The following is a 27,128-nucleotide window of genomic DNA, read 5'->3' as shown; positions in this document are numbered from 1 at the left end:
TATGACCTTTAGCCTTATCAGACTTCTGACTTTACACAAACATTAATGCAATTATCACCGTGACCCAACAGAGGTAAGAATCTCTCATCCCCCTTTCAAGTAAGAACACTAATTGCTTTTTTAATTTATTTTTTAATTCAAGTATAATTATTATACAGTGTTATATTAGTTTCAAGTGTGCAATATAAAAGATGGGTGCTTGGCATATCTAAAGCAAAATATGAAATCCATTTTTTTAAGAAAAAAATCTAAGCATCGTGATGAGCACTGTGTAATGTATACAACTGTTGAATCGTTATAGAACACTAACTGTTAAAGAGTTTAAAAACTTACTGTTCAAGCCCACACAAACAGGTGGGTAATGCAGAAATTTAACTCTAGGTCTGAGTGCATTTAAACCCTCTTTCTATAGCATTAGACTCTCTCCCAGATTAAGGGAACTGTTTAAGGGAAATTGGCCATAGTGGGAACATAAGGTAAGAATTATGGTGTTGGTACACAAATGACAAGAAAGCCAAACAGAGGACACCAAGAAAGAACAGACGTGTCTTGGGAGCAGATTGGATATGAGGAAGAAAGAGAAATGCCAAAGATCATTTGAAGCTTTAGAGGTTGGGTCATCAAAGGGTTAGCCTGGCTCACCTTCCTCCATACCCTAAAAGGTTGTAGGATGAGGTGGCTTAGGAAGTAAGGGCCTTGAGTGGTGCCTGGGGGGGGGGGGGGGGAGCTCAGTTGGTTGAGCGTCCAACTCTTGGTTTTGGCTCAGGTCCTGATCTCAGGGTTGTGGGATCGAGCCCTGTGTTGGGCTCTGTGCTCAGTGCGGAGTCTGCTTCAGATTCTCTCTCCTTCGCCCTCTGCCCTTACCGCTCATGTGCTCTCTCTCTCTAAAATAAATAAATAAATCTTAAAAAAAAAAAAAAAAAAGAAGTAAGGGTCTTGTAATTGTTCTTTTTTTTTTTAATTTTTTAATTTTTTGGGTCTTGTAATTGTTCTTACCCTTGCACCACTTTTTACTAGCTGTGTGTTTTTAGGAAAGTACTTAACTTCTCTGTACCTTACCTCAGTACAGTGGTAATAATAATAATATCTGCTTAAAAGGAAGGATGAGGATTATTAAAGTATTTAAAACACTTGGTACATAGCACGTATGTCCTCGATATTTGTAAATATTCCTTGAAAGCATTCACACATTTCCTTTGCTTTGAAATAACTTAAACTTATTTGCAATTATGTGGGATGGATTTAACTCTTTGTATTTTCTTTTTTTTTTTTAAAGATTTTATTTATTTGACAGAGAGAGACACAGTGAGAGAGGGAACACAAGCAGGGGGAGTGGGAGAGTGAGAAGCAGGCTTCTCGCGGAGCAGGGAGCCTGATGCGGGGCTCGATCCCAGGACCCTGGGATCATGCCCTGAGCCGAAGGCAGATGCTTAACGACTGAGCCACCCAGGCACCCCTAACTCTATGTATTTTCTTTCGATCTGTAAATAAAATGAAAACAGGCAATCTGAGGCCAGAGCCCACAGCAGGCTGACTTACTTGGTAGAACACCCAGCAAGTCCTGACATGCTCCTGACTCTAATAAGGAGGGTTTGAAACACAGTGACTGTCTTTTCTCTTGGATAAGTAAGATAACTGATCACATCTGTATGATGAGAAACATGACTGGTTTCCTTTTCATCATGGAAGGTACTTCATGAAAATCTAACCTATAGATTTACTCCCCTTACCATCAAAGACTGGTTTTTCAACCCCCTGCTCTCTGGACAGAGTTCTCACTACAAGGAAAGGTAAGTACAGTTCCCTTTGCAAAAGCTAGCTGTTAGAACGTCTGCCCTACAAAACTGTGATCGTTTTAGTGTTTGCAGTTCGGAAAAGCTCAATTAGACTAAAGGATGTACAACTGGGTAATGTTTCCAACTTTTTTTTTGCAATCCTAAAAGAGGTCTACATACTTTCCTTAGATTGTGCTACTGCATTTAAGTGACTCAGTCCCTGGCGGGCTCCTTGTTGTCTCCCTGAATACTGTACAAGATTGTTGCTATGCTTCAGTTTATGCCCACACTTCAAGTGCGCTGGTAGGAACCCTATCCGCATTTCAGCCTGGTCCTTTTTAATCCTTAAAGGAATGTTCTCGGGCTAATAAAGAGAAGAAAAGAATTATTATGTCTCAAGAATTGAGGCAAAATATTCTAAAGCACTAAGGAGCCCCCATTTAATCCTCATGCTGGGTATGTTGATATTTACCCACCCTGCTGGTCAAGGAGAAACAGGTGAGTCTTTAATGTGACTTCCCCACAGGTTAGAAGAGATCCTAGCCCGGAGGAGATGACCCTGAGCTTTGCAGCTCTGTTTCTAGGGTCTGTTTGCTCATGAGTGAGTGATCGGGGATGGATGATGAGGGCAGGAAGTGAAATGAAATATTCTCATCAATCTGGTTCCAGTGTCCCCTTTTCTGAGTTGTTGGAGAGTCAGACTTACTTCTAAAAATTCCCATATCCCTCATCAGCACTCTCTTCATTCATCTGGATTATAAACGGAATAATCATTTCCCACACATCAGCTGTGCAGTCAAATAAGTGTATTTCAGGCATTCTCTCTATACAGTAATAGGTTATATTTTCTCCTAAATGTTATATAATCTTATTATTACCCATGTCCTTCGTCCCTGGATTCCTTAAAGGAAACGTGTGGCAGCCCTACTGGTCACCTCGGGCTCGGGCTCAGCGCACCGACCCCCACGGCCAACCCCCTCCTCGTCCAGAGACCTCATGCTTCCAGGAAGTCACGCCTCCCCCTGACAATGTTTGCTCTGCTAGGGCAAATCAAACGAACTTGTGCAAAACAAAGTCACTTACACTTTCTTTTAGAACCTGGGCCCCTTTGGTCGCTGTCCGCAAATGACAGTTTTGAAGGAAAGAAAAAAAAAATCACTTAGAAGTTTGCTCTAGTCGTGGTTAATGTGCAGACACCTCCGATCAACAGTGACACTCACAGGATTGTGACAATTCACTCCTGAGGAAAGAGAGCTGCTTCCGTATGAATGGCTTTGTACCCTCGCGTGAAAATATCGAGAAAGCAGGCAATTATTTCTTGGAGGCAGCCTCCTGGAAATTACAATTGCCTTCAGAGGAAGAGCACACATCGGAGGCTGCATTAATCAGGGCTCGCATCTGAGGTCACCGTGGGACTGTCCTTCCCTGGCACAGCCCAGCAAACGGTCCTTATTAATTACAAGGCTCCTGACATGAAGGAATCATTTTTCAAAAGTCGGTGCTTCGGTGCTTTGGCAAAGCACCGAAGCACCCTGCCCTTCCTAGTAAAAAGCTGACAGTGCCCCAGAGCTCAAGTTCAGCCGCACGCTACCCACAGCCATTGTCACAGGCAGATGCCAGGTATGCCTTCCTGGGTCACAAACCAGGTCTACAGAAAACTCTGGAGTTTCTTACCATTGTGATCCAATCTTCCCTCCCTGCAGAGTCCAGCAGCCAAGAGCTGTGGCCGGCGTGCCGTTCCCACAACCACTGGAGGCTCTGGAGGCAGAGAATGTTTCATGTGGTGCAAATGTATCGCCACTGATTATATTTCAGTCCCTCAGTTGCTGGCCTCGATGCTTTGGAAATCCGCCAAACCAAGCGCGAGGAGAAAGGGCTGCAGCTTCAATTTCAGAATTTCCCCGAGAACCTGCTCTTCAGAACCTGGGTCTCTCATTTAGCATTTTAAGCAAATACCAAAGGCTGCTACATTCAATTAGATCTCGCTCTCTCTCTCTCTCTTCCAGAGGGGGTGTGGGATGAAATTACAGCAGGAGCTCCAGCTGACCCAGGGGATGCAGGCACTCTGCCGACTTCCACACACCTCCAGCCTGACGAGAAATGCCACCCTTGCAATCCCGGCCGGACACAGAGGGAGGGAGGGCCGGACTGGCCAGCCCCTGGGCGCACCTGGTCGCAGCAGCTCCGCCACTGCGGGGGGTCCGCAGAGTGCGCCAACTGCTGGGGGTCGGCAGAGCGCGCCAAGGACCGAACACAGGACCTGAGTCCGGACGACACCATCTGGTGTCGCACCATCACATCCAAACAACAGGTGGGAAGAAAAGTTCTTTGCTCATCAAAGCAGTCTATGAAGCATAGCTTTATCCTAAAAAATGAACGAGAAGTTCTTCAAATGCAGGGACCCTATCTGCCAAGATGCTTTAAATCTGGCCGAGTCTGCTCAGTCATAAGAAACCACTGGGCTCTTTGTTCTGCCTATGTTTTGACAACATTTTATTGCTTAAAAATGTTTCTCTCTCTCAGAAGGAGTCAACCACACAACTAGCCCACAGCAGAGGGAGGGCTGCAATCAAAGCTCAGGCCAGGATGCTTGAAAATAATAGCACAAATAAGCAAGAGCCGCGATTAACTGCTAAACTGCTTACCTGCTTTTCCTTCCTCACTTGCTGTAAAGTCCAGTAAAGCGGCTGCCACGTTGGTTTTCTTCCTTTCTCTCTCCCTGGTATGGCACCCATATATTGTACAGTATTTATTGGCTGAATTCATTGATTTTCCATAATTGTTGGAAGTGTGGGCAGCCCCACAAATTGGTAAAATTCCTTTTACTTGGAGCCTGGTGTATTCGTGACTGCTTTTCCTCACACCGAAAAAAGAAAGGCTCCCATCCCCTAACAGGCTAGGCCTACAAAGGGCAGGAATGACTTCCAGCAAAGCTAACGATTTGCTCCAGAGCAAATTCAACCCAAGCAGTAAAATTCATGTTGACGGCCAAGGGTTCTGATTTCTTAGAAAGAGTCCATGGCATTTATCAGGCCTGGTGGGATCAAGAAGTAGCTGTAAATGAACGGAGTCCAAGAAAACTACTCCCATTTTCACTCCCTGTAGGGAACTATCTTTTAGAAGAGAAAAGCAAAAATAGTAGGCAAATCAGGTGCCCGGGTGAGACAACAGAGCCCACTTCAGTGGCCAAGACGTAGCTCAGTGCTTGTACAAAGTAGGTTCTAGATACTTCTTAAATTCACATACACCCTTAAAGGACTGCTCTGGAACCCTGGAATGTCCGATGCTGGTCCTCAAGCTGGGAGGAGACAACACAGCCTCACCGGGGGTCTCAGTTCATTCTGAACCCCAGTCATGGTCCCACCTCTAGGACCCCACCACACTGTGACCCCTGCTCCCTGCACCGTGCCGTCTTACACTTGACCCCGCGGGACTGAGGTGGTGACATCGATGGCCATGCGACCAGCCAGAGAGCCTTGTCTCCTCTTTTCTGCCAGCCTCCATCTTGTAAACAGTGGACACCCCCTGCTTGGGCATCAACGGAGCGTCTTCCTTTTCTTCTACCTGTTCTTCGAAGTGCAATGTCGCTCTTCCCCCCGTCAAGCAGACACCCCTGATGGCTACGTCTCACAGCAGTTTCTCCTCTCCGCGCCCGGTAAATAGGCTATCCCTCTATAAAATCTGTGAATGGCATCCCACTGACAGAGAGGAAGCTCAGACTACTCCCCACGCAGTCAAGGGGCTTCGTGAAGGGGGCTCTTCGAGTTTGCTCTCCCACCACGCCCCTGCAGGTCCCAAAGAACCCCGTGCGCTTCCCTCAAATCACTGTGCTCACTCCTGCTTCCAGGCCTCTCTGCACACATGGGGCCCACACCGGGGCTCTTCCTCCTCCCTCAGCCCTCGCTGTCTGGGCCACCTCCTCCGGCCCTCCTGCAAGAGCCCAACGGCAAGCTGGAGGCTGGAGATGCATCACAAGTCAGTGTGGACCACCTTTACCTTCCTGTTGCAGCCCTACACCAACCTATGCAGATTTAGAATCGGTGCCATCTCTGCAATGAGAAATGCTCCTACAAGAATACTATGGGCATTATTTGTCCCTGAGCAGAATGGACTTCTTCTCAAATAAATTACCTTTGGGCAGAAACCCCCAGGAAACATGAAGAAGGATTTCTGAATAACCGTCTGTCTGGTGACTGAGTCAGGAGTCTGTTGATGTCGAGAATTGTTTGGATACTTGTGTTCATCAAAATCGTTAGACTTCTAGGTTTGATTTTCTCCAAAGACACTCATCACTGAAACACCGCCACTTCATTGATACCCAGCCCCAGACACCACCAGCAGGGAAGCTAGAAACCTCTGGTGAGAAGCGGGGGGAAAAATTGGAATTTTCTACCAATTAGTAAATTCTTTCATTAAAAAATGGAGGCTTCCAAAAAGCCAGTCCTTTCCTCTTGCACCCCCCAGACCCCATCCTCCCACACACCCCCTAACAGCTAGATATGGAGAGACCCAGGGGCAGAAGGCCCCGTAGAAAGCTGCCCCCCACCCCTTTGAGCCTGGAGGGTGCAAAAAAATTTTTTTACACTTGTGTACAAATAGCTACACTCTTTCATTCAGAGTTTTCTGAATGGAGCCAATCCATTTTATCTTCTTCATGGAATCTTTATCACATCTTTAAAAGATACTTAAAATGTATACGAGAAGCCCAACCAAGACGTGACTACCTCCCTCCAAAGAGTGCTCGATATTCACTGGTCAGTATTTGAAATGCTGGACCTGCATTAATAAAAAGTTTATTTGGCATTCCAAAAAACGTAGCCAGTAGAGACTGGAAGCTCCTGCGGGCGTTGCAACACTGAGTCCTTGCTGCCACAATCCTTTGGGGGTAAGAATCCGGAGGAAATGAAGAGCAGTAGACTGATTCCTCCACAGCGGCAGAATAATGCCTGTCCACCCCCTCAGAAGAATAGAGAGAAGGGCTGGCAACTGTTTATCTTTCCCTGGTTCTCCTATCTCCAGTTTGATCCCCAAACCCTACCCTCTTGCATTGCCTCAGGGGTTTGCTCTGTCCTTGGACACATGTGGCCTCATCCACACCCCTGCCCAGCCCCACGGCTGTAGCCAGTTCAGAAGGCAGGGCTTCAAGAGTTCAAATAGACCAGAGATTACAGAATCCCTTAGAAACAAGCACACGGGATTACAGGATCCCTTAGAAATAAGCACACAGGATTGCTGGATCCCTTAGAAATAGGCACACGGGATTGCTGGATCCCTTAGGAATAAGCACACGGGATTGCTGGATCCCTGAGAAATAAGCACAAGGGCAAGATGGCGCTTTCAAATTTAATCTCAAGCAACCCTACTCAGTCTAAGAATCATAAAGCATGTAGGGATGTCCTTCAGCTTCTAATAATGTTTCAAAGGTTTCTGTTTCAATAGATTGGAATTGATGTAGGTAGAGGAAAAATTAGGTCAAGGCAATGAGAAAAAGAACCCATCACTTCCTAAAACCACCCAAGATTGCCAAGTATTTGTATCACAAGAACAGTCACCCAGGAGAAAACATATTTCAGCAATAAAATATTGACATTAACTTTGATCACGGTATTATTTATGAGATATGAAGTCCTGCAGGATAGTTGCTAAACAAGAAAAGTGGATACAGTAGGGAGGAAATTAAGGAGACATGGAGAAAATGTGAGCGCCCTCCAGGAAAGGGAGCACCAGTCACATACAGAGTCCTCTGCAGGGTCTGAACTCTCTAGTGGAAGTCATGGAGCCTGTTTCACGGACAATCCTGAATTCTAGAGAGGGCTGAATGGAGCGCGGAATGGCCACAGACCATCTCCATTGACCCTTTCGGGTTCTGTGCCTGGGAACTTGATTTCCTTCAAGGGGCACGGATTCTGTGCCTGTTCTCCCTTTTCACCACAGGAGGGAGCTGCCGCGTCACAAGGGCAGCATCCTCCAGCTGTGAGCGGTGACCAGTTTTCAATACCAGGCACAGCACCTGGCTTAGATACCTCCAACCAGGAAAGAACATGAGCAATCGATGGTTCAAAATCAGCTTCTGAAGCCATCCTCCAACTGACCCTGCTCAAGTGTTCACCTGCAAATAGGTGCACACACATGGCAACGACTATGGTTTTTTTTTCTTGTATCTACTTGAATATCAGAATTTATAAATCATTTGAAAGACGTTATTTCGATGAGGATAATCCAGGTACACATCCTAAGCATTAAGATACCTGATTTTTTAGCTAATGGCCTTAATCACATGGAACTCGCTGGACTGATTTACCCATGGATTAAAAGCAACCTGTACTGTATCTTCGCCTGCCCAGCTCTTTGGGCGTAAGTGATCACCCCAAGTAAGAAAAGTTTTCTGAGGTATATGCCAAAAATGATTCAGTGATAGTAAATAAGCAGCTTAATGAAGTGAACGCTCCTTATTTACCTCTGGCCAGAGTCACATCTGTCCCCATTCCTTGTTTCAGTTCTTAAACACTCTTTAAAAGCCAAGTTCAGTTCTAATTTGCCTCCAAAGAATTCAGCACAAGCCCATTTAGCAAAGTGATTAGCTCTCAATTTGGAGGCAATGAGGGAGGCACTTCCGTGAGATCCCAAGAGGCGTCAATCCGATCATCATGCTCGTCCCAGAGGGCGGGTCTAGACCCAGATCGGCACAGGAATTTGTTATATATATATTCATTATATATGGCACTTCTGCCAAGCTGTGTGCGGTGTCAAAGTCAAATACAGCTACAGCCAAAACGGGAACAGGTAGAACGCACCATAGGAACAGAAGCCTGCAAAGAAGATGGTCCTGGCACTCCCATTAGGTAAAGTTCCACTCTGCTCCGGCTCACTGGTCGGGCCATTTGTGGTGCAGGGTGGAGCCGGGTGGGGACAGAGGGGCTGGCTCTCCCCATGCCACCATGCTCCAAGGCAGGGACCCAGCAGTCCAGGAATTCTAAATGGGAACCTGGCCTTCCAGGCCATTAGGAAGAAAGATCTGTCCAGGTAGAAGGATGGAACATATTTTATTTAAGAGTATATCTTGATTTAGAAGTTTCCTATATTTACAGGTATAAAACTTTGCCCCGGCCCCCACCGGCACAGCTAGGCTTCTCTTTACTCCATTTTGCCAATCAAAGGTGTACCTTGGTTTGGTTCAATTCAGTAACTCTTGGTTGGGCTTCTGTGGGGATGAGAATTTGTAGGCACCACAGTAAGGCTTGGCTATTTAAAGTTTAAATTAACTAAAATTAAGTAAAATAAAAAATTCAGTTCCTCAGTCACCTTAGGCACATTTCCAGGGTCCGACAGTCCTCGCGGCTGGAGGCTACTGTGCTGCACAGAGCACATCCAGAACATTCCCCACACGGCAGAGCCTTCTACTGGCTGTGCCGCCCTAGAGATGATGAGGTTGATGGGACATCTGCACAAAGCAGGCGCAAACCCCAAGGAAGTTTGCACATTTGGAATTCCAGTCTGGAGCGACCTTGGCTGTTATTAGACGTCATAAATGCTATCATTTGTTTGGAGACAGGAGAATTCAGAGGTCACAAACTGGCCACCTGTGGGATGAATATCTTCTTTGGTTTCCGTCATACTGTAAACACAAGGAAATTAGTTTTTCCAACATTTAAAAAATGAGAACTCATTAAAATCTAGGGTTTTTTTTGTTGTTGTTGTTTCTCTTGAAAAAATCTGGGCCTCCATTCCCACATGGGACACAGACCTGGAGCCAAGAACCTGCTGTCCCTTCCAAAGGAGTCTGTGGTTTCAGTTGCACCAAAATCCCCACTGGCCACTGTGGTCAAGGTCTTCCCTGTCTAATTCCTGCCACGTATGCATTTGAATGGGAACAAAAATAACATCTTTAGCGTTGCAAAAAAAGGAAGTATCTATAATAAAACACCATAAAGATGCCTAGAACACTCTTGCCTATTTTTTCTGTACATACTTAAATAAATAAAATCCACTCACTTATCCAAAAGTACTCTACGATCTGTAGAAAGAGGATTAGTGAATTACGGGAGAAGGGAACTTCCTAATTTCCAATAGCTCTCTACTGAACACCCTAGGCTTTCACACTTGCTGCAGGCAGGGGGGGACAAGAAGAGAGGATTCCTTCCTCCCTTGTCTACTGCCCGCTCCTCCACAAAGAAACACACAACGCACATATGCACATACACAACACACAACATACACAACATGCACATACAACACACACATACAAACACATGCATACAACACAACATACATATATACACACCATGCATGTATATACACAGCACACACACACTACACAGCACACACACATACACACAACACACACGATAAACACATACACACAACACACACATATACCACACATGTATATACACAGCACACACATACACACATCACATACATACACAACACACATATATACACACCACATATGTCTATACACACAACACATGCACACACACACACACACACACCTGTGTCCCTCAGGTGTAGTGGGATTGTAAAAAGATCTAGTTATACATAAATAAAAATGAGCCCACGTCTGAATAAGATTTTAAATAATATTTGGGAGCCTAATGGAAAAACATCTCAATCGTGCACAAATCTCTTCATTCAAAAATCTAGCCTCATGCCCCTGAACTTGTACCCATTTAAATTCAAACTCCGTTAAAGCAGGGACTTTAGCTACCCTGTTCAATGCCAGCATGTAGCAGGTATTCAGCTCTCAGGAAATATTTGTTAAACAGAATATGAGAGCCCTCGGGGGGAACAGAACATTTCCTTAGAAATTCCAGGTCTCTGCTAACTTCTCCTTGATCTCAACCTGACGTAATGATATTATATTAATTTATTCCACAAACAGTCACTGAAAGCCTCTTAAGTGCTGGGGCTTTGCTGGAGTATTATTTTAGTATGCAGCTGTTGATTCTCCAACTTATAGGTCACACATTTAGGAAGAGAGATGCAATCACATTAGAAGGATTTGATTTTGGATGCTGCATTGCCTTTTTTTTAAAAACTCTATACGCACAAAACAATACTATGATGTGTGCATTATCAGATCTATTATATTATCTACATCCATAATATCTATTATAACAAAACACCCATTACATCATCTATATACTCTACTATTATTACGTCATCTCTTCCTGAACCTTCCCTTTACCTCCTGGCGCCACAGACACTTGGCTTTCTCCTGGGGCCACCGCCTTCCCTGCGATCTGCTCAAGGCAAAGCTATTTTCCTCCCAGTCCCTGGACAACTGGATGAGGAGCTGGCAGGAAATGTCCTCCCTGCCCCTCCTGGCCCCCTCCCTGCCCCTCTGAAACCATTCCTTCTGCCTCCGTCCTCCCAAAAAAGACCCCAGCTCCAATTTCCTGCCATCAGATGAGATCTCACCCAATACCCAGTGTCCCGAGTGTCCCCAGTGTCCACTGACCCCCAGGCCAGCTCTCTTCTGCTTTCTCTCTGTGATGGAATGTTTCCATCACTGCTTGTGGCTTAACTTCAGACGCGCCGTCACACGTGTAAGAGATCTTCCCAGCGCTCTGGATCTCATTTCCTTGGACCATGTCTTTCATACTCCCCACTCGGTCTCAGCCACTGGCTCCCACATCATCACCACCAGCTTCTACCTTTTCCTCCTACTTTCTCTGCTATCCTGACGCTAGTGAATTTTTTTTTTTTTTTTTTGCCCCCACGAGGATCGGCGACCCATTGATCACAGAGCCGTGTCACCATATCTCAGTCCCGGAGGTCTTCTCCTCCCCTCCATCAGCTGGAAATCAATACCAATCCGGGTGATCTCTGTCTCCCACGCATCCTCTATTCCATGCCCTTCTTGTCCTACCTCCTTGCACTTGCTGGTCCTCCAGGGCTCGACGCATGCCACCCTCCCCTCTCCCCTCGGCAGAGCCTGCAGAGACCCAAACCTTCCATCGCGCCTGATCGCCACTGGATCCCTCGGGTTCCCAAGCAGCCATTCTCCTCAACGCTAATCAACTCGTTCATCCTCTTCTCCCGAAGGGCTGTTTCACATTTTCTCACCTCTCCCCGAACTTTCAACACCTTCTTTCCTGTTTGCACGCTCAGCTTCTGACCTTTGGTCTTCCTTCACTTCTGCAGACCCCACGGCTCCAACTGCCCGCCTTCCAGGATCTGCGCCCCACCCCCCCACTTCACCCCCCAGCAAGGAGGAAGGAGCCCTGCTGCTATTTAAAGGCAGTCTCTTTACAGGTCCCTCAAGGATTTCTCTTCTGGAATTATCCCCTTTTCTACAAGAAAAAGTCAATTTTTTTGCTCTATACCAAATCATTCCTATCAGCACACAAAATGCTATTATTTCTCCCACCTTCAAAAGGAACAAACAGACCTTCCCTTCTCCCCATTTTCCCCACCAGCCACCGTGTCATTCCTTTACTTCCTGTAACGAAATTTGGAAAGCATGACCTATGCAGTGTCTGCCGTCCACTGACACTTCCCGTGACCTCCCCGTCGCCAGACCTAACGTCCACACTCAGTTCTAATCACACCTGCCCTCTGAAAGCCTTTCACACAATCACTCATTCATCCTCCTTGATATGACTTCTTCACGTGGCCTCTCAGGACATCAAACCTCCTGATTTTCTGTCAACTCCACTGGCTGTTCCTTCTTAGTCCACTTTGCATGTCCCTCCCCCTCTGCCCAACCTCTTAATTTTGGGATGCTCTGGGCTCAGTCCTTGGTTCTCTGTCCATCTACTTTCTAGCCTCATAGCTTTAAATAGCAATTAAATGCCAGCAACTTCCAAATTATATCGCCAGCCCCAACCTCCTTTGCTAGCTCCAGACTTATCCATCCAAGTCTATGCAACAATGCCACATGGACGTCCAAGAGGCATCCCAAATTCAACCTGACCAAACTGAACACTGCTCACGATGTCCTATCCTCTTTCACGTCCACAAAATACTCTCACCCATAGCCTTACTCATCTCGATGATGGCAACTCTATCCCTGCAGGCCAAACACTTTGGAATCACCCTCACTGGATGGCTACAGTAATTTTTTTTTTTTAATAAATTGAAAGTAACAAATGTTGGCAAGGATGTGGAGAAACTGGAACCCTTATACACTGCTGGTTGGAACGTAAAATGACACAGCCACACTGCGGAAAACAATTTGACGGTTCCTCAAAAAGTGAGAGAGAGAACTACCAAATGATCTAGCATTTCCACTCCTATGTATATCCCCAAAAGAACGGATAATAGATGTTCAGACAAATACCTGTATACCAGCAGTCATGGCAAGACTATCACAACAGCTATAAAGGCAGGAACAACGCAGCGTCCACCCGTGAATGAGTGGATAACACGTGGTGTATCCATACATGAAATGTCACCTGGCCACAGAAGGAATGAAGCATTCACACCTGCCACAGTGTGGATGAACTCTGAAAATGAATAGTAAGTGAAAGAAGCCAGACACAAAACAGCACATATTATAGGATTCCACTTACATGAAATATCCAGAAATAGGTAAATCTAGAGACACAGAGAATAGACTAGTGGTTTCCAGGGGCTTGGCCAAGTAGAGAATGAAGTGAGGCTGCGTTGGTTTTGGGTTTTGGGTTTTTTGTGGGTTTTTCTGGAGAGTTTATTTATTTATTTGAGAGAAGAGAAAGAGAGAGAGAGCAGGAGCAGGGGGAGGGGCAGAGGGAGAGGGAGAAGCAGACTCCCCGCCTGATGGGGGGAGGGGAGACCTTGATCCCAGGACCCTGGGATCATGACCTGAGCCGAAGGCAGACGCCTAACCGACTGAGCCACCCAGGCGCCCCAGAGGGGTTGCTGAATAGTTGATGAACATGCTCTGAGGTGCACAGAGGTGGTGAGTGCACAACGCCGTGAAGGCCTTGAATGCTGCTTTACTGCAGGCTTAGAAATGGCCCATTTAAGGTTATGTGAATTTCACCTCAATTAAAGAACAAAAAAATAGAGAAATCTCCCTTAACGCCTTTCTTTTTCTGACACTCCAAATTTAATCTGTAAGAAACTCAGCTGGCTCTACTTTCCCAACACCTCCAGTATGTGAATGCTTCTCCTCTTCACCCTGCGACCACTCTGGTCAAGGTCAACACCATCGCCCTTTGGATGACTGCGGTCATTGACCCCTTCATGGCACTGCTGCCCCCTCTAATCGGCTCTCAACACAGCCCCCAGGCAGAGTGTGTCGTCTGTCGACTGCGACCCTGCAAGGGCTTCCCATTTACTGCTGAAGCCAACCTTCCAACAGTCCTGGGGCCCCGCATGACCCTGTCTCCTGGACCATCCCTCCTCATCAAGTCCACCTTGCCTCTCCCACCTGTCCCCTCCAGCGCAGCCACACTGGCCTCCCCCGGTCTTCAGTGATGCCAGGCACGTCCTCCCCCAGTGGGTTCTCTGCCCTGATGCTGTCCCACCTGGAAACCACTGGGCTAATTCCCTTATCTCCTTCAAGGCTTGGCTCAATCTCACCTTGTCAAAGATGCCTTTCCTGCCCACCCATACACATAACTCTGGTTCCCCTCATGCTGCCCAATTTTACTTTTATCCATGCATTTTTCTCTTCCAATATACTATATGATTGCAAAAAAAAAAAAAAAAAAAAAAAGTCTGTGTCCCTTAGTTAGGGTGTAAACTCCATGAAGGTTAAGATTTGCATCTGTTCTGTTCCCCAATGTATCTCAGGCATGCAGAACGGTGCCTGGAACATAACAGGAGGTCAGTAATATTTACTGAATTGAAGAGATCTTAAAAGTATAAAGAAATGGATCATAAACGAAGGGGCACCTGCACCCCAATGTTTATAGCAGCAATGTCCACAATAGCCAAACTATGGAAAGAGCCCAGATGTCCATCGACAGATGAATGGATACAGAAGATGTGAGATAGATAGATAGATAGATACACACACATACACACACAATGGAATATTATGCAGCCATCAAAAAAATGAAATCTTGCCATTTGCAACGACATGGATGGAACTAGAAGGTATTATGCTAAGCAAAATAAGTCAATCAGAGAAAGACAATTATCGTTTGATCTCGATGATATATGGAATTTAAGAAACAAGACAGAGGATCATAGAGGAAGGGAGAGAAAAATAAAACAAGACAAAACCAGAGAGGGAGACAAACCATAAGAGACTCTTAATCATAAGAAACAAACTGAGGGTTGCTGGGGTGGGGGGGGGTGGAGCGATGGGGTAACTGGGCGATGGACATTGGGGAGGGTATGTGTTGTAGCAAGCACTAGGTATTATATAAGACTAATGAGTCACAGACCTATACCCCTGAAACAAATAATACATTATACATTAATTAATTGAATTAAAAAAAAAAAAAGCTGAAGGAGATGGAGGTTCTGAGCTGGAAAGAGAGGTGCGGGCAGAATGATACCACTGGCCAGGTCCCCCCTGAGCTGGGCATTTCACTCTTCCCTGAGGGCTCTATTCTGTTTTACATCCCCATGCCCTTGCTCAGCTCTTCTTCATGGCACGAAGTCCCTCCCCAGTTTTTTCAAGCCAGCAGGTGCATTTATGCTATGAGGCCTGGCCCACCATCATCTCCTCCGGGAAGCCTTCCCTGATTCCTTGAAGCAGAGATAGTCCCTCCCTCCTCTGTGCACCCACAGCCCCTGGGCTGACCTCAACTTTCTCACCCTCAACTGCGACTGGTTTTGAAGTGTTTGTCCCCCACACTAGATTCTGAGCTCCTCAAGAATAGAGACTCTGTTTTATTTTTCTCTGTATCTACAGCAGGTAAAACAGGGGCTGCCATAGGGCTCAGTAAATGTCCTCTAAAAAAAAAAAAAAAAAAAGAACAGCAACAAAAAAGAAATGGATCATAAAAATATTTACCAAATTGATAATAGTGATTGTCTGTGGGAAATGAGGAAGAGATGTGAAATTAGGGATAGATACAAGAGACTTACTTCATCTTCACATGGAATGTTTTGTTTATTTTATTTTATTTTTTATTTATTTGTCAGAGAGAGAGAGAGAGAGCACAGGCAGGGGGAGCGGCAGAAGAGGGAGAAGCAGGCTCCCCATGGAGCAGGGAGCCCGATGCGGGACTCGATCCCAGGACCCTGGGATCATGACCTGAGCCGAAGGCAGATGCTTAACGACTGAGCCACCCAGGCACCCCTGTTTTGTTTCTTTCAGTTAAGAATGATGAAGTGTATTCATCAGTTTCACAGAATCTTAATAATTTTCAATTCTGGATAATCTATGGGCACTGGTTACAGGATTCTGTGCACTTTTTTGTACAGCTTAAATTTCTCAAAATTTTAAAGGCAAGTGAGAAAGAAAAAAAAAAACCCCTTTACAGTTTTTATAGAGAAGAATCCCTTTGCTCTTCCCATGGGTAGTCCTCTTGGAATGTCTGCAACTATGTCTTTTTTGACTGAATACAGTCGTTGGGCAACTGCCCAATCCAGCGTAGAAAGGAACTAACAGAGTTACAGTTGCAGAAATATGATTTTCACCGACTTGACCTCCACATCGTGTGATGCTAGGGGATGGCCCAAGCGCAGATCTGGGGTCCCCCTGGCACACTCACTGATATTACCGCTAGGGCCCACCAGGTGGCGCGCTGTGCGGGCATCACAACTAGGGAGCAGGGCTGTCAAGCAACCCAAAGAAAAGCCCTTCTCAAAAGGCGCTCTTTCTCGGAGAGTTTTAAAGCTGCGCCAGCATATATGAGATTTCAGTACTCGTGCTTAAGTCTAGAGCTCCGAAGCAAGCCCCCTGCCCGCGTCCCCCTACCGCCGCCCCCACCGACCCGGCGGTGACCTGATGTGGCAGAACCCTACAATCTCCAGCAAAATTAAAATGTATTTATTTTGGAAAATAGAACTCAGTCATACACTCATTTCCTTCTCCAACATTTCACAGCAAAATAAAGGTTGTATTGCCAAGAGTTATAAAATTAGAGAGGAAATGAAAATCTGTTATTTTCATAATAAGGTCTTTCCACTTAGCCAAAGTATTTTGAGTTCCAAAACAACTCGTATCCCCAAATGGTTGAGTTTTCATAGTGACTTACTGATTTTAAGCATTTGTCGTGGGCTCTAACTTAACCAGACTTTTTTTTTTTTTTTTAAAGATTTTATTTATTTATTTGACAGAGAGAGACACACAGAGAGAGAGGGAACACAAGCATGGGGAGCGGGAGAGGGAGAAGCAGGCTTCCCGCCGAGCAGGGAGCCCGATGCGGGGCTCGATCCCAGGACCCTGGAATCACGACCTGAGCCGAAGTCAGACACTTAATGACTGAGCCACCCAGGTGCCCCTTAACCAGACTTTAAACACAGCAAATTTTAAGCGATGGCTATAACCTTTCCAATATTATATTAGATCAATATCCAATAAGCATACAAGCTATATGTAATATGTTCATAATATACTGAGCAGATAGGTAAGATATCCTTATTTTTCACTATAAAAGTGATATCAGCTGTAGTAACATCCATGTATTTAGAGGCATAGAAAATGAACATGATCATCTTCCTTTACCTTCCACTCTGTCCCAAGCCTTAAATTATTTAAGTTCCTGTTAGTAGTTTTTATACATATACTTGCAGACTTTTTTAAAAAAAGATTTATCTATTTATCTGAGAGAGAGAGAGAGAGAGAGTGCATGAACGGGGTGGGGGGGGGAGAGGCAGAGGGGAGAGGAAGAGACATCTTCACGCAGACTCCCCGCTGAGGGTGGAGCCCTACCTGGGGCTCGATCCCACAACCCTGAGACCATGACCTGAGCCAAAATCAAGAGTCGGACGCTTAACCAACTGAGCCTCCCAGGCACCCCACACTTGCAGACGTTTTAATGTATGATTTAATTTGTTCTTTTACTAAGTGGGATTTCACCATACACGCTGTTCTGAAAGATTCTTTTAATCACTTAACATTTTTACGGTGGAATACGCCGGGTCAGACTATTTATTCTCCTTAGTGACTGAATGGTATTTCTCAGAAAAAAAATAACAACAGCAACAATAATAGTACCAGAAAACACTTCCAGGGGCTCACTATGTGTCCGACTCGAAGCTCTCTCCACGTCTGGATTCAGTCACTAACGACAACCCTCTGCAAGAGGTGCTATTTGTTATCCTCCCTACAGGTGACAAACCGAGTCAGAGATGATGAAGAACTTGCTCAGGGTCACACGGCTAGGAAGGTGGTGCGATAATTCAAACTCAGGCCATCTGGTTCCAAAGCCCACAGTCCTCACCAGCACGTGACACTGATCATGCCATAAACTGCTCAATAGTCTCCCTGGAAATGGACATTAAGACTGTTTGCTTCCTATTTTATTTTATTTTTTTTATGTTCAGTTAAGCCACCATATGTACATCATTAGTTTTTGATGTAGTGTTCAGTGATTCATTGTTTGCGTATAACTTACTATTTGAAACAGTTTAAACACAATAACTATCCTCAAAAATGTGTTATCACTATTTCCTGAAGACTCATTTCTAGAAGTGGGGCTGCTTGTACAGGTACTTACAATTTTGGTAGGTAATGCCAGGCTGACCTCTAGAGAAGCTTCACCGACCTACACTCACCAACACCCCCACGCCCCCACCCCCCTCCACCCCCACCCCCCGATAATGCCACACTCTTGCCCTCTGCTGCCCCTGGACGTTCTCGGTCATTCCTCTTTTCCCACAAGCAGATAAACACAACACAGAATCATGGTTTTGCTCGAATTTGCAGGGCCCTGATCACTTGAGTCTGAGCAGCATTTCACGTATGTACTGCCCATCTGCATTTATTGATCTCCGAATTCTACTTTCTCGCGCTTTGGCCCATTAGTTAGAGGTGCCTTTTCTTATGGATCTGTAGATGCTCTTTACGCGCACCCCAAACACACGCACCACTTCTGCCTCAGTGAATGCGCGACGACTCCGCTGGGACCCCCAACTAGCCCTTGGAGTCAGTGCTCCCTAACCAGAAGAGGCTCCCGCGTCAGGTCCAGTGGCTGAGCACAGAGCTCATGAAATTACACTTGCTTCCCCAAAGCAAAATCATCAGCACAGCAGAGAGATAACAAAGTTTATCTGAGGCCACAGCTCATGACCTTCCCATCATTATCCTCTGTGGTAAATATTGTATTGACCCCCGTAATACATTAGGATAACAAACAAGGTGGGTGCCAAGAACATCTGGGTGGGGGTAGCTAGAGAAGGGGACCGGTCTGGGTTTGAATTCTGGAGCCATCACTAACTGGCTGGGTGGTCAATTTCCCCCAGTCTCCAAGCTTCCATAGACCAAATCCCTGGGGAGGAGTTAGAGGACTTAAGGACAATGTCTATAATATTTATTATTATTGCTATTAATAATGTTAATATTATTGACGGTGGCTAAGGAGAGGCAAATGTTCTGAGCTGCCAAATGCAACTGACATGACTGGCTTTGCTAGCTTATTGGGTATGGATAAAACTAGGTCATCTTCTTGTTAAAACTCACCTCTACCTCCACGCACCCAATGAGTAAGAAACCGATCTTTCCTTTCTGCCCTTCTCTTTCCGTGCCCAGGAGTCTCAGCTATGCTCAGGAGAGCAAACTTGCTGGCTTCTGTCCTGCAGTGCTGGCACCAGACTCCCCCTCTGAGGTCAGCAGGCTCTCCTACCGCCAGCCCTTGTCCAAGACCACGTGGCCAGGCCTCTGGCACCGACAGCCCCACAGGTCCCCTTCCAAGCCACGGTGGTTCCGAGGCGGGGTGTGAGCCCGAGCGACATCCCTACAGAGGACTAACCTCATTCAAGGGCTCACTGGTAGAGCTGGCCTGGGCTCTCAACTTTTCATCCCCTCCAACGCATCCCTCCCCAGACTGCTGGCCTCCCCCAGGGGGGCCGTCTGCCCCCCTCACCTCCCTGCGCCCCAGCCCATGTCCTTTCTCTGCTGCAGACTGCAAGATTATTTCAGGAAAAAATAACGCCAGCCACTCGAGGATACCTTTTACTCCTCTCACTCAGATCTAGGCAGTTCCTGAGGATTCGGTCCCCCTTCTCGCGGCTTATAGGCAGCAGGAAGTGAAGCAGGTGAAGGCCCGTAACTATGATTCACTGTGGAGCTCAGGAAGTTCATTCCTGAACAAAATGGATATAAAACATATTCCCTACTTCGCTGGAACTACCAGGTTCGATCATTCTTCCATGTCTAGGACCATAAATGCTACCCATACACAATAAACAATGGCTGGATTCCTGAAACAGAGTTTTCTATAAACTGTAGCTGTTTCGGTGGTGGCATCCGTTAGGAAAAAACTGTGTCCTGAACTCTGAAGCCAATCAAGCGTGTTACATAACAGGCTGGAGAACAACCACGATGATGATTTTTCTTCGTCTTCCCTCCCTTCGCCACCCCAGGTTGTAGCGAAAGCAATTTGGCTTAATTAAGTCGGTGATGCGATGGAAGCTAATTGAAATCCTTTACTGGGCTGCTTTCACAAATCATCTTTTTGGAAATCAAAGGACTCTGAGAGACCAACCTGTTGGATTTCAACAACCCACAAGATCACGCATTTTCCTTGGTGTTGCAAAAATAAGCACACTGAACTTGAAGTTGCCAAAAAAGAAACAAGAGCAGCGCTGCCTTGTTCGTGGAAGGGCAGGTGCTTGCACTGACCGCAGCTGTGTTCAAAGATGGAGGGAGGAGCCCGCACTCATTCCCGCTGCTCAACTGCCTAGGGCCAGAGGAATGGTGGATTTTTATGACTACAGATGTATGGGCTCCATAACCTCACGATTTTTCTTCATCTTCGCTCCCTTAGCCACCCCAGATCCAAAGATATTCCCAGATGGCTGAGGCACAAGGAACAGGCTTTGTTTGCCTGGATGTCTCCAGATGGCAGAGCATCCCTTTGAGTCTGGAGATGGATTCCAGAGCTCTCCTGTAAAGTCCAACTCTGTGGCCAAATACTGGGCAAGGTGTGGGTGTACGCGTCTGGGCACAGGCAGGTTCTTGTTCACGGAGGTGTTGGATTGAAAATAAAATACTGTGTGGACCTATAGCCAAAATGTGAAGCTCTTCCAAGCTGCACACCCGAAACCTATGTAACATTGTGTATCAACTCTACTCAAAAAGAGGAAGAAAGAAAAGAAAAACAAAAACCAAAAAAGAAAAAAAAAAATGTGGAGCTCCCTAGCTGATATTCCCAACTGGAGACTGGATTAGTCTGTTTCACACAGCAGTGTCCTGGGCTTACATGAGAGCCATCAGTGACTATCTGACCAAAGGACTAAACCTGTAACAATTATCTGACAAAAATAAAGGTAAATAAGCCATATATACCATGTCTATATTATGCATATATAATATATATACACAGAGTAAGCCTAAAACATTTTCTTTTTCCTGGTTAAAAGTCTCCATCCTGGGGTGCCTGGGTGGCTCAGTCGTTAAGCGTCTGCCTTCGGCTCAGGTCATGATCCCAGGGTCCTGGGATCAAGCCCCGCGTCGGGCTCCCTGCTCAGCAGGGAGGCCTGCTTCTCCCTCTCCCACTCCCCCTGCTTGTGTTCCCTCTCTAGCTGTCTCTCTCTCTGTGTGTCAAATAAATAAATAAAATCTTAAAAAAAAAAAGTCTCCATCCACTTAATCAAGTATGTGTGTTCCAAACACGTATGGATTTCAGATTACGGAGCCCAACTAACAAAGGACTTAGATGTGACCCAAGATAAAAGTTCAGGTTTGATGACTTTTTAAACAAAACGGAAGAATCATCTGAGTTTTAAAGAAGAGTTTAAAAGAGAAATTCAGAGAGAGAGATGCTTCATTTTACTTCCCTAATCTCCAAATATCTCGCAATCTGAAATGAGGAAGAAGAGAGTATAAAAAAGAGAAAAGAGACAGAAGACAACATTTAAAAAAAAATGAGTAATAATGTTCAAGTACAAGCTAAAATAGAAGTCTAAAAGTGCATTCAGGAGTACTCTGATGTTTCATAAAAGCCCCCAAAGGATATTTCAATGAGCAGTACATCCCATGCTGTTGGAGTTCCCAAGTCTAAATTTAAAGAGTAAGATATCATCCTTTTGGGTTAAAAATAACCAAAAATGGTACAGGAATTATTTTTTTTTAATATTTTATTTATTTGTCATAGAGAGAGCGAAAGCATGAGCAGGAGGAGCGAGGAGCCTGATGCGGGACTCGATCCCAGGACCCTGAGATCATGACCTGAGCCGAAGGCAGACGCTTAACCAACTGAGCCACCCAGGAGTCCCTGGTATAGGAATTTAAAACAAGTAAGTAGAGAGCAGTAGAACTGGGAAAACAAAGACAGTGTAGTCCAGGCTATGCTTCAACACAATTTGTAGTATACCCTGGGGTAAAATGCAGTCACTCCCTTTTGGTCCAATTTCCCCCTTAACTTTGAAGTCAAGTCCCCCTCAGGGGGGACGGGAGTGAAGATAAGTAAGATGGTACACAGTACAGACAAAAAATGGACAGGATTGCTATTATAGTGGGCTATCAGAAAAAATTATTTGGTTTGTATTTCCACTATTATCAAATAACAGTGTAGGATGTTCTGTAACATAGCATGGAGTCTATTGAAAAGGATAAAGATAAAAAGCATAAAAAAAAAAGTTTTTCCCCCCAAAGGCAAAATAATCTTGCAAAGTATACACAGGATGGACTGTTACTACAAGCCATGGATTAGCTCCAGTAATTAGGATCCTGGTAAAAATGTCTATAATCTTCCTGGGAACTTCAAAGCAGAAAATAAAAGATGGCTTGTGAGCATTAAAGGGATTTACGGGGCCAACAGGCGCTGGTATTTCATCAAAGTGCTGAGAAACACCTCTAGGAAGCAGGAAGAACTTGAAAGAGGCAACCACAGAAACTAATGAGTGAGCCTGGTTTTCTAAAATGAGTTCCAACTACCGGGGAATATTCCATTTCCCATGACGATAATTTTGCAGAGCGTAATCTATTGAGTTACAAATACAGATAAGTCCAGCACCAAATGGACGGCTAACCCATGTGATAACCCCTTTATTATTTAGGTGCCATCGATTAATTCCAAGGAGACGCTCCCTAGAATTAGCATCTTCAGGAAACTAAGTCAGAGCTAAGAAATGAATGAGAGACACACCTCAGTCTTTCCTCCAACTACCACTGGCCACCTCCACCCAGATTCCTACAGAAACTTCAAGCTGATGTGTGTGAGAGAGAACCCACCGTCATCCTTAAAGCTGCTCCTCTTGCATGGTCTACGCTCAGTGCCGACTACCACCACACTCCCAGGATTCGAGCCAGAAACCTGAACTGCCCCCCATCACTGCCCCATATTCAGTGTCACCAAGTCCCTCCAAAACCACTTCTTAAATCCTCTTCACTTAGTCTCAATTCCCACCGCCATGGTTTTAATTTAGCTTCTCTTGGTCCCCTATCTAAAATACCACAGTGGAGTCCCAGCTGGTTTCCGTTTTCCTCAACTTCCACGCCCACTCTATCACAAGAGCAATCTTCCAAACACAGAAGCTGGGCAGGTTATTCCCCTGCTTAAAATCCTGTAGTGAGGGGCACTCGGGTGGCTCAGTCGGTTAAGGTCAGGTCATGATCTCAGGGTTGTGAGTTCGAGCCCTGTGTCAGGCGTGAAGCAGCTCTCTCTCCCTCTCCCTCTGCCCTACCCCCCCCCAAAATAAATAAAGTAAAATAAAATCCTGTAGTGAAAGCACAGACACCTCCTGATATGGCTCCTTCCTTGCTTTAATGTATCATCACCTCTGCAGCTGGTCCTCTTTCATTTATATCCATAAATACCATTCTCGAAATACATCATGCAGTTCCCACTCATCCACCAGACAAATTCCAAACCTGAGATCAGCTTCCCCATGAAGTCTCCTCTACCTGCCTGAGATTCACCGTTACCTTCTCTGGGCTACTTCTGTGGTTCACTTACAATTCTACCATGGTGCGTAACACACCACATTATTGATATGTATTTATATGTATGATGTCCCATAATCGACAAGCTCTCAGAGGGCACAGCTGTTTCTTAGTTATTCCTGTGTCTCTCAAGTCTAACACAGTGGCTGGCAAAAATAGCACTCAAGAAATGAATGCTGAATTGCAAAGCGATGGCCCCTAAACTCTGTCTCCCGAGTGTCAAATAAGACTCTACCATGAGGCTCAAGTAACAATTAGGGAAGCACAAAAAAAAAAGAGAGGAAAGGAAAAGGAAGATCAGGAAAGCAACAAAAGGCTTCACATTGACAGCAAATTTAAGTAGCTACCAACAGTGTTTCACACAAAACCTGTAACCAAGTTTACCAAGAATCCATGTTCACTAAAGTTTCCTGCCCAAGAAAGTTGCCTGAAGCACCTTCAACAGAGTAAACCAAACAGCAAGGAGACTGTCCACCTTGCTGTGACAGGCTGAACTGCACCCCCAAACTTGAAGCCCCAACCCTATCCCTCAGAATGTGACCCTTTGGGAGGTAAGATCTTTAAAGAGGTGATTAAGTTAAAAGGAGACCATTAGGGCAGGGCCCTAATCCAGTCAGACTGGAGTCCTTAGGAGAGCAGGTGGGGGTGGGTGTTGTCAAGGTCACGGTGTGCGCTCCCAGCCCTGGAAGGAAACCAACCCACCAGCACCTTGATCTTGGGCTTCCAGGCACGAGAATGGCAAGAAAATGCATGTCTGTTGTTTAAGCGACTCAGTCTATGATGTTTTGTTTCGGCGGCCCTACCCTAGAGCCCTAGAACAGGGGATTTGGTAAGGAAAAGGAAAAACCTTCGGGGCGCCTGGGTGGCTCAGCCGTTAAGCGTCTGCCTTCAGCTCAGGTCATGATCTCAGGGTCCTGGGATTGAGCCCCACATCGGGCTCCCTGCTCAGTGGGAAGCCTGCTTCTCCCTCTCCCACTCCCCCTGCTTGTGTTCCCTCTCTCGCTGTGTCTCTCTCTGTCAAATAAATAAATAAAATCTTAAAAAAAAAAAAAGAAAGAAAAACCTGGTGGTCAGGGGAACCCTCTTCCAGAATTGGAAAGGCTGACAGGTAGAAAAGGACTCGTCACTTTTTCTAGGATTCCTACATTCCAGCTCGGAATAAGGAAGGACTAATAGCAGGATTCATTACCTTTAAAGATAACCTTCTAGTCCTGAAATTCTATGATCATTACAAAAGACATTCTTCTTAAGACATCTGATGACAGACAGGACTAAGATCTGCCTCTTAGGAGCTCAAAATACTTCCATGAAGGGCCGGTGTTTTATGCGGTACTTGATCTAAAATATCACAGTAGGGCAGAGACGGAGCCAGGGCAAGCCTGGAGTTGAGCCACTTCTGTTTAACCTCCTGGTCCCTCCCCACAACACACAGATTCCCTTTCCCCCGCTGCTGGCGTTCAGGGTGAAGGACGTCCTGAAAAAAGAATCCCAACTGTCCACTCACGGGGTTCACTCTATGGAGGCGTATGGGTGGGTGTGGGAAGAGCAGGGGAAGAAGGAGGGAGCGAGGAGGCCCTGGGCGGGACATTCAGTCAGGGCCAAGTGCTGTCCCTGGTACTGCGTGGTGGTCACTGGCTCAACCGCGTGAGCAAAGGACACATGACCAAGCGGATCATGGGCGTGTCGTGGGGACAGCAGGGACGGGTCAGATCAGGAAAGCTGCCCTCTGTAGTCTGCACAACTTCTGGACTTAACAACGTAGTTTGGACCACTCTAAAAACAGAGAACAGTGGAGGCAAAATGCCTCAATAACTCTGGGGAAGCAGGTTACACAGCAGTAACCCCCTGGAGGGCACGGAGTCACCCTCACAGCGGGGCAGAGGAGGGGAATGGAATGCTAGCAGTGAGCACCAGCAGCTGAGAAGTGAGGGGCTTGGCAGTGGAGGAGTTCAAGCGGTAGAGCGAGGACAGCCGTGCAGGCACAGCGTTAACTGGTGGTCAAGACGGTGAGCCAGCACTCAGGTCATCAGGCTGAGGACAAGCAAGAGGTGGGGCCAGTGCCAGTGGTGGCCCAGGTGGGACGTGAAGGATAGCCGGGAGCAGAGGGATGGCAGCGTGAACTCAACCCTGGCGGAATCTATTGGACCCCATGGGCTGCATCCTGAGTGCAAGGCTGTACTACTAGATATGGGGACTGTTGAAATGGGGTCTGAGTTCCCTCTGCCCCTCCGGCGGGCAGCACAGAGCTCTGGATGTTGAGTTTTAAATATAAATGTCTTGGGAGGGGGGTGGGGGGACGGGTTAGCGTGGTGATGGGTATTAAAGAGGGTACGTTCTGCATGGAGCACTGGGTGTTATGCACAAACAATGAATCATGGAACACTACATCAAAAACTAATCATGTAATGTATGGTGATTAACATAACATAATAAAAATATATATATATAAATGTGTCTTTATGGTATCCACAGCTGGTGAGGTTTGGGAACGTTTACTATGCAAAACCCCCACATTAAGAATATGTTCTTTAAAGCACATTTCGTAGCATATACTTATAAAGCACCTGGTAGAATGCCATTAAATCTGGGCACACCGCCAAAGGGAACACGACAGAAGAGTGGATCGGGAGACATTCAAGGTCAGCCAGAGCATTTCTGACTAATCACCATTGATGGGCTCTCAAGAAGGCTCTGCCCCTAAGCCCAGATCCCCAGAGAAAAGCTTTGTCTTAGGAAGGCCTTCAGAAGCTAGCTGAAGAGAACGTGTATCCGGAGAGAAACACGAAAGGTGTAGCACAGGGTCCCAGAAATTCAGAAAACTTCTGGTTTAGTTTAGAGAACACAGGGCAATCTGGGAGAAAAGGCACAGGAATGGGGCGCGTCCTGTTTCTGCCAGCAACTAGGGACTTGGCTTTACCCCCTACCTCTCTGTGTTTCCTCTAACATCTGGCAGCATTGACATCTAACTTACCGACCAACCAGTAATGTGAGGCTCAAATGAGAGAGGAGATCCTTCCTGAAAAGGTCCACACTTACAGAAATAAAAGGTATTATTTATCAAGTTCGATCACCTCCCAAGAAGTATCAAGTCCCGTTCGTCGTCCGTGGGAAATTTACCGAGGGTTTATTATACTGCACAGATGGCAGGGGGGCCAACACAAAATATCCTAGTCCTTTGTTCTTCTCACAAAGGTGTTTGTGAAAAAAAAAAATTGTAATACAGTGAGAGAATCATTATAGCAGAAATAAGAAGAAAGTATCAGAAATAGAAAAAGATGATATGAAAAGTTCCGCTATAGCAGTATTTAAACAAATGTAGACAACGTAATTATCCAATAATAAAATACTCAAAGAACTTACAGAACATTCATATGATAGAATGCTAAATAGCCCCAAATAGAGGTTTTTCTAAAGAA

The 27,128-nt window shown here is 45.8% G+C and overlaps 1 protein-coding gene across 2 annotated transcripts in view; it reads right to left on the bottom strand.

Moving 5' to 3' along the window:
- The window catches only part of PLD5 (phospholipase D family member 5), a 394,256-nt gene that overhangs the window by 328,167 nt on the left and 38,961 nt on the right, over positions 1–27,128 (bottom strand). Inside the window, exon 1 of one of the 2 annotated variants that reach the window (XM_036115778.2) lies at positions 3,450–3,835. The exons of the other annotated variant lie outside the window; for it this stretch is intronic. Within the exon in view, the coding sequence (XP_035971671.1) occupies positions 3,450–3,452 (3 nt within the window). The 5' untranslated portion in view covers positions 3,453–3,835. Of the gene's footprint in view, positions 1–3,449; positions 3,836–27,128 lie in introns of those variants that run through there. 2 annotated transcript variants of the gene reach the window in all.

Source organism: Halichoerus grypus, chromosome 7, assembly GCF_964656455.1.
Source record: "Halichoerus grypus chromosome 7, mHalGry1.hap1.1, whole genome shotgun sequence".
Classification (NCBI taxonomy): domain Eukaryota; kingdom Metazoa; phylum Chordata; class Mammalia; order Carnivora; family Phocidae; genus Halichoerus; species Halichoerus grypus.
The sequence above is the reverse complement of the archived record's forward strand: the minus strand, read 5'-3'. Positions and strand labels throughout refer to the sequence as shown.